General features: G+C 49.7%; 1 protein-coding gene across 1 annotated transcript; it reads left to right on the top strand.

Moving 5' to 3' along the window:
* Positions 1-5: 5 nt before the first annotated feature.
* LOC120859379 (retinol dehydrogenase 16-like) lies at positions 6-4,435 on the top strand (the record flags this gene model as incomplete). Its single annotated transcript, XM_040235514.1, has 4 exons — positions 6-255; positions 2,424-2,682; positions 3,533-3,696; positions 4,218-4,435. Coding segments are annotated over 4 exons (891 nt in total), but the record flags the coding sequence as incomplete, so codon positions are not given.
* Positions 4,436-7,709: the final 3,274 nt, after the last annotated feature.

Here is a 7,709-nt window from a genome sequence, read left to right as displayed (position 1 = left end):
AGAGGAAGGTGGTGAGCCACCTCCGGGACAAGTTCGTCTTCATCACGGGCTGTGACTCGGGCTTCGGGAACCAGCTGGCCAGGCAGCTGGACCTGCGAGGCTTGAGGGTCCTGGCTGCGTGTCTGACGGAGCGAGGGGCAGAGCAGCTGAGGAACCAGACATCAGACAGGCTGCAGACGGTGATCCTGGACGTCACCAAGACAGAGAGCGTCGCTGCGGCCACCGAGTGGGTGAAGGAGCATGTGGGGGACAGAGGTACCACCCACATTTCTTGTTTGTTTACTTCTTCTCTGTGTGAGGGGCACTGGTGGTCAGCTCCCTGGGGAAGAGTCCAAGGTGTTTTCCTAGATGTGAAGTCCCACCTGCCTTCCTCACCTCACAGCTGATCAGACGAGCCTCTTCCAACTCTCACCCCTACCTCCTGACCTTGAGGGTTTGCAGTCTAGGGGAGACATTTCCCTGATGAGGCTGTGTCCTTGCAGACTCCCTGTCTGGTATTCACTCCTGTCTCAACAGAAAGTCTGGGTTTCTTGCTAGTGAGTTAACAGGGTGATCAGGGTGGACTTTCTGGAGGAGAGGTGGAGGTGGGGGCTCTGGTTGAAAGGCTGCAAGGGGGTCAGAGGGCAGTACTTGAGCTGGGCTGTGTTCTCAGCACTTGATCATGTTCTTGTTGGTGACCCATAGGCATCCCACTTGGCTTTAAATGTCACTCATCTTCAAATAACAATATCGAGTTCTCAGGGCTTGTCTAGGGGAAGTCAAGTAACTACTATGGAGTCACTTTCTCTCTCTGCTTTCTGCTTTTCTCTACTGTTTTTTTTTTTTTTTAATTCCTACAAATCTGCCTATGTAAACTAGAGATATGCCAAACACTCTAAAAATCTCACCACCCAGCGATAAGGGTTATTAGTGTTTTGACATACATGATCTTATATTTACACATATTTATCCTTTTCTTTCTACTATATGTAAATACTTAGATTTAGAACATGATAAAAATTTCTTCAAAAACATCATAAATTATGACTGAGAAAATACTACACATTAAAATAGCATCACTTACTAAAAAGTATTTCATGGTATGATACATAATTATTTTCTATCTTGTATTCACCATACTCCACAGAAATGATATCTCTGCAAACTTGCTTGTACTCAAGTCCCTACACTGTAATCATGTATGGTGATTGTGTCTTTGATAACAGGTGGTTGGACTGTATTCATCCTACAAGTCAAGCATGTTGCTGAACAGGGTAGCGACAGCTCTCTGTGTGGAACTTCTGGTTCCCTTACCCCAGCAACCTCAAATGCCTGCTGCTACTGCCATGAGGCCTATGGTTGCTAAAGGTTTACTTTAAAACCTTGGGATTGTGTCTTGGATTCTTGCAAGTGGTTTCCTTTAAGCTGGGTGAATTTGCACCAAGAAGATGAAGCCAGGGTGGCCTCCTGTGTGAGTGGGAGGAGAAGGTGGAGTTTTCTGGGGTAGGGGGTGAACTCTGCTCTGGGTGTTAAGGGTAAGGAGAGGCATCCGTGCCCTCCCCCAAAATAGCCCTTGGAATTCTCCAGATTCCTGAGACACATTGCTCAGTATTGAAATGCAGGTGTTTCAAGCCCAGGTCCTAGAGGTCAATACCAGGTCTGCCACTAAGTTCCCTCAAGCCTGAGATCTCGGGTCTGTTTCACCCAACCAATCTGCACTCAGTTACAGTCATCTTTTTTTGTTTTTGTCTTCATCTTGATTCCTTTTTTCCTCACTTCCCCACCCATCCTCATTGTCTATGTTTCCTCTCTTTTCCTCATACTAACTGTTGAGCACTCAGTCCTGAAGCTGTCAGAAAATCTTGAAAGCTGGGGAATATTTATTAGTGTTCAAAGACACCATTGAGAGCTCAGCTGGTAAAGAATCTGCCTGTAATGTGGGAGACCTGGGTTCAATCCCTGGGCTGGGAAGATCCCCTGGAGAAGGGAAAGGCTGCCCACTCAGTATTCTGGATTGGAGAATTCCATGGACTCTGTAGTCCCTGGGGTCACTAAGAGTTGTACACAACTTACTGACTTTCACTTTCAAAGACACCATGGACTGTGAAAACCCAAAACTTCACTCTTGAGTTCCAGACTATAGACCCACTAGATTTCCTCAAGCTCAATACCTGTCTTCATCAACTCTGGGGTTCCTGTTCCTTGTCACCAGGCAGTGGGCTGAGTGTGAAGACTGGGTTGGGAGGAAGGCACACCTTCTGTCCTCCCACTGCTCACAGGGTCTGGCCTCCCCAGACCCCCAGGAGTGTGTTGGTCTCTGCTCCAGCCCCTCCCCTGCAGCCTCTCTCCTAAAGTCCTTCCAGGTCGGAGGATGAATGGCACGGTGGCTCAGTCCTCTCTCCTGGGACCACACAGTGTTGCCCTCTCGTCTTCACTCTTCCCAGGACTCTGGGGTCTGGTGAATAATGCCGGCATTTGCACAATGACGGTACCCAATCAGTGGCTGACCAAACAGGACTTCGTGAGTTGTCTGGAGGTGAACCTGTTGGGAGTGATAGATGTGACCCTGAGTGTGCTGCCCCTGGTGCGGAAGGCAAGGGGCCGTGTGGTCAACGTCTCCAGCGTCGTGGGCCGGTTGGCTCTCTTTGGTGGAGGCTACTGCATATCCAAGTACGGCGTGGAGGCCTTCTCGGACTCCCTCAGGTGATGGTCTGGGAGGGAGGCCCTTCTCTTCTTCTGCACGTATTCACTGAGGTAGGGAAGGGGGCAAGCGGGGGGTGTTCTACAGGGATTTTCATACATGACAGGCCTGAGGCCTCTTCCTTCTAGGCCCCTCTCTCTTACTGTGTACGTCTTTTGATGGGAAGCACGTTCATGTCTTTTGCATCCCCAGTTGTTCCCAGACCTATAGAGTTTGATTCAACTTATTACCATCTGGCGGGAGGGCCCATGGTCAGAAATTATTGGAGGCACAATAATGGATAGTTTTGTCTGTGCAGGCCTTTCATGTGCTCAGCTGCTGTGGTATTTAGGCTCTGGGAGCCCTTGGGGGAAGTGTACCCCTTGAAGCAATTAGTCAAGGGAGCCACGTAGTCAAATCAGTGGTAGAGACCTCTGGTTGCAGAGAGAGGGTGGCTCTGATGTGTGGGAATTCTGTCCACAGGCAGGTGGATGCTCCTTAGAAGACAGAGGGGTTACTGGAGTGAGAGAGGGGAGACAGGGGATGTGGACTGTGGAAAGACGTAATATACAGACATGGTGATTGATTGGAGTGAGAAGAATAGGAGGAGGCAGCGTTTAAGCTTTGCTCTGCAGCACAGTTTGTCAGATGTAGAGCTGATAGGCACAGGGCGTAAAATAATTGGGAAAATGGTCAAACTCTATAAAGAAGCAGTAACATCACCATGAGCTTCTCTCCCTGGCTTGTGTGCCTCTCAACTTCTGAGAGCTCCCAGCCCATCTCACCCAAGCCTGTACTGGTGTCTGACTGTTCTTTCATGTTCTGCTTGCACAACCTCTCAAGTCCTTGCCCCTCATCCTGTCTACATTACAGGAGGGAGCTCTCCTACTTCGGAGTGAAGGTGGCTATGATTGAGCCCGGTTACTTCCTGACCAATATGACCCAAGACGAGGTGTTTCATGAAAATATCCGGACAGCATGGAATCATTCCAGCCCAGAGATCCAGGAACTCTATGGAGACAACTATCTTACAGACTGTGAGTAAGCTGTGGGCTTTGGAAAGATATTCAGAAATACATCATTAGTACCTCCTCCAGTCTCAGTCCTATCCTCCACGCTCTGAGTTACCCACAAAGAGGAGATATGAGCTCATCCCCAAGGTCTCTGGTCAACTGGTGACAGAAGTGAAGGATCTAGGCTTGGTAGATCTAGAGAACAGTTTCGCTTCAAAACGCTTTTAATTTGGAAAGGAGACTGATGCCACAGAGGGATACATCCCTGGAATCATGGCAAGCTCGTGTTAGTACCTCCCTTTTTCAGGTGCCTCTATTTCTAGGGTGGGTAGAGACCTCCAGTATGTAGTATTCATATTCCTTGGAAAGGTACTAGAGGGCACTAAGTTAGTGTTGAAGTGTATTTTTTGCAAAGTGCTAGGACATATTGCAGTGAAATCTACCATGATTTTGGAAGAGAACAGAATTTTGGGGAAGTCAAGTTGATCTGGAAGTGGGAGGGCTGGAAAATGACAATAACTAGGATGGTGTCTCCTTCTGGACAGTAATGAAGATGTCGGATTTTCTGAAGGCACCGTGGGCTGGAAATCTGTCCTTGGTGACCAACTGCATGGAGCACGCCCTGACTGCCTGCCATCCCCGCAGCAGATACTCAGCTGGTTGGGACGCCAAGTTCCTCTATCTCCCCATGAGCTATCTGCCCAGCTTCCTGGTGGATCTCATGATGTATTGGAATTACCCCAAGCCTGCTAAGGCCCTGTAATCTAAGAGTGGGGTGCGTGATAGGCAGGAGTTGGGTTGTGGGTGGGGAGAGGATACATGGAGGGAGGGAAATAGAATGGAGAGGGGGATTCTCAAGGAGCCAGAACACACATTCCACCTCACTCCCCACCCAATCCCCAGGCTTTGTTTGGGTCATTGCTTAGGACTCTAAGAAATTAGGAAGAAAGAGACATATTGTGCTTGAGGAACTGGGGTCGATGCTCACGTCTTCATTCTGTCCCTTGTGCGTAATGACCCACATCAGCTGTGAAAAGCCCTACTGTGGGGAGGACATGAGACACTGGGGCTTTCAGTCCCCTGTGCTTTGGCTCTGTCCACCTCTTCAGATGAATCTTTCCCATGTTCTGTCTCCCTCTTCCCCAGGATGGAAATGATGGGCAGGGGGGATAAAAGCCCCTCTTCACTGAAGGTGTCTATTGACAGTGGAGGTTGTCCACCAGCCTGATCCAATAGCCTGGGTGCCAATTCAGTGGCCTTGGCAAGTTTGGGCACATAAACCAGGTTTTGATCCATCTTGGAAACAAGAATTTCTGTTGATTATTTTTTCCCTAAAATTTCATTTGAAAAGTTCACCTACTAGAATGCATGCTAGGGTTTCATGGTTAAACTGAAGGCACTTGATTTTCAAATTATTATTTATGACACATACAAATAGTACTAGTCTCAGCAAACCAAATGAAATCAAATAAAGCATCATTGATTCACTTTATGTCTTGGCGGGGTGTGTTCAGAAGGTTTGGAATCACCCCCTGGAATCCTTTCTGGAATGTCAAGAGGGCTTGTGAGGTTATAAAGCCCTGACCCCCATTGCTGGTCCCACAAGGGGTTGGGAGATGCAGGGCTGCACTGAGATGGGTTCCACGGCCACCTGTTTGATCTGTGACACAAGGGCTTTAACTCAGACAAGGCTGAACAACAAATGCATTGAGAATGAAGTGCAGTGCACACCAGCCGAGTCTTCAGGCTGGGCCCTCAGTGGATTCCCATCCTCCTCCTTCCAGGCTGCCTTCTTTGGGGGTGGAGCCAGGTCTGGCATGATGGTTGTGAGCAGGAGCTGGAACCCATGCCAGAGACCTCGCAGCAGCCACAAGGCAGTCTCCCTCCTCCGCCCCTTGGCCTTGCTGGTGGTTTTGGAGAACAAGCTCAGTGGCTCCCCAACCCTAATACCATCTCCATACCAGAATCGGACCCTTAGGACATGAAGACAGGATTTGTCTGTCCATTTTGAGAATGAAATGTGGGCCAGCTGCAACTCCCAGGATCAAAGATGAAGAGATTTTAGTCAGTGAGTCTCTCTGACAGGGTGGGCCCTGAAAGATGTCTTTTTGTGGGCTCTGCAGCTCCAAGGTGAGTGAGAGTTATCCCAGCCTCCTGTCTCGGGTCCCTACTGATCTTCCTGTGGTCTTCCCCACTTGGAATGTAGTGTTGAGCTCCTGACAAGCCCCAAACCCACACTGTAACTTTCAGGATTCACAAAACAGAGGCAGATGCCCTGAGGGCTGGCACCAGTCTGCTGCCTGGCCCTGTGAGAATTTATGGTTGATGCTTTCAAGGTCACTGAGGAAAAAAAAAGTCTTGTTACTTTGAGTAAAGAAGCCACAATCTTCTCTCAGCAGAGTTAGTGTTTGTGTAAGACTTGCATGTCCCCCCAGCTTCCTGACAGTTTCCAGGGCACCATCCTCCATCCTGGCCTTCTTCCTCCTCAACTTTTGGGGAGTCCCTGTCAGAGGGTCCTGCTGGTCACCCAGGAAGCCAGCAGAGGCTGCTTTCTTTAGGACCATCCTTTCCATTACTGCTGCCAACTCCCTGCTGAGGGACGACTCCTTTCAGGATGACGATCAGCTTTCTGCAGGTGAAGTGACCACTCAAGGCTGAATGCGTCTTCCTCTGTGTTTGTTGGCTGCTGGGGTGGGTTTCAGGAGCATCTGAGCCTCTGTGTCCTTGGGGAAGCCTCTCCTTCCACCCAAGACCTGTAGTCTTTCCTGACTCGGCAGTCAGAGCTGTGATAAATGTGGGTGGTGAGGAGATGCCCAGGACACTGACCCCAGCTCCTTCTGTCCCTGCCCCTCTCACAAGCTCCATGCCCCTCGTGGTCCAGCCCCATTCCTGGATGGCATTCTCCCCCTCCCCATGGACCCCCTCTCTGCCTAGCAATTCTGAGGTCCAGTCTCAGGACCTTTCTTCAGTCTCCTGAGCGGTTAACTCTCTCCTCCTCTCCATCCCCTCATACAAATGAACTAATTCTGTTCCAATTACTGTGGTTTACTGACCTCCCTACTAATGACCCCATCCCATGCATCCATGGGCACTAAGTTGCTTCAGTGTTTGGACTCTCTGCAATCCCATGGACTGCAGCCCACCAGGCTCCCCTGTCCCTGAGTTTCACCAGGCAAGAATACTGGAGTGGCTTGCCTTGCCCTCCTCCACGGGATCTCTCCAAATCAGGGATCAAAACCACGTGTCCGGTGTTTCTTGCTTTGGCAGGCAGGTTTTTTACCATTAGGGGCACCTGGGAAGCCCACCCCATCCCATAAAAAAAAAAATAAAAATTGCTCAGTCGTGTTTGACTCTTTGCGACCCCTGGACTATACACTCCATGGAATTCTCCATGCCAAAATACTAGAGTGAGTAGCCTTTCCCTTCTCCAGAGGATCTTCCCATCCCAGGGATCAAACCCAGGTTTCTCACATTGCAGGCAGATTCTTTCCAGCTGAACACAAGGGAAGCCCACCCTAACCCCTGGTCCCTGTGAAACCAGGCTTTTCCATCAGTCTTTTCTCCATGTCAGAGTGGTCTGGTTGCTGGGTGTGGTGCTTGGCAGGGCAGAGTCTATGCAGAGAGTGTGTAGAGGGTGATGGAGCTGGGCACCCAAGCCTGTGAGCAGGGAATCTTCATGGAATGAAAGGGGAACAATTGTTAGAGCAGCTTTGTTTGAGTCTTTCACCACCCATCCCAGCCTCTGGGAGAAGTCTCACCATTGCCTATGTCTTCTCATTCCCTTCGTGTCCCCTCTCTTTGCCTCAGACACCCCCACTGCTCTTCTGAACACCTTTTGGGTCCAGAGAACTGTTGTATCAGGAGAGCCTTATTTTCTTTTGCCTTCTCCTGCTAATCCTAGAGAGGCTGAGGGGACTTAGTCTTTCAGGAGGGAATTCTGTGAGCTGAGCCAGAGGAGGAAACCAGGTCAGAGGCTAAGCCAGCTGCCCAGGGCACACAGCTAGTTGGCAGGAGAACTGGGCTTTAAAGCCACGTGT

The sequence above is a fragment of the Oryx dammah genome, unplaced genomic scaffold, assembly GCF_014754425.2.
Source record: "Oryx dammah isolate SB20612 unplaced genomic scaffold, SCBI_Odam_1.1 HiC_scaffold_743, whole genome shotgun sequence".
Classification (NCBI taxonomy): domain Eukaryota; kingdom Metazoa; phylum Chordata; class Mammalia; order Artiodactyla; family Bovidae; genus Oryx; species Oryx dammah.
Note: the sequence above shows the minus strand (reverse complement) of the source record. Positions and strands in the feature narration are given on the sequence as shown.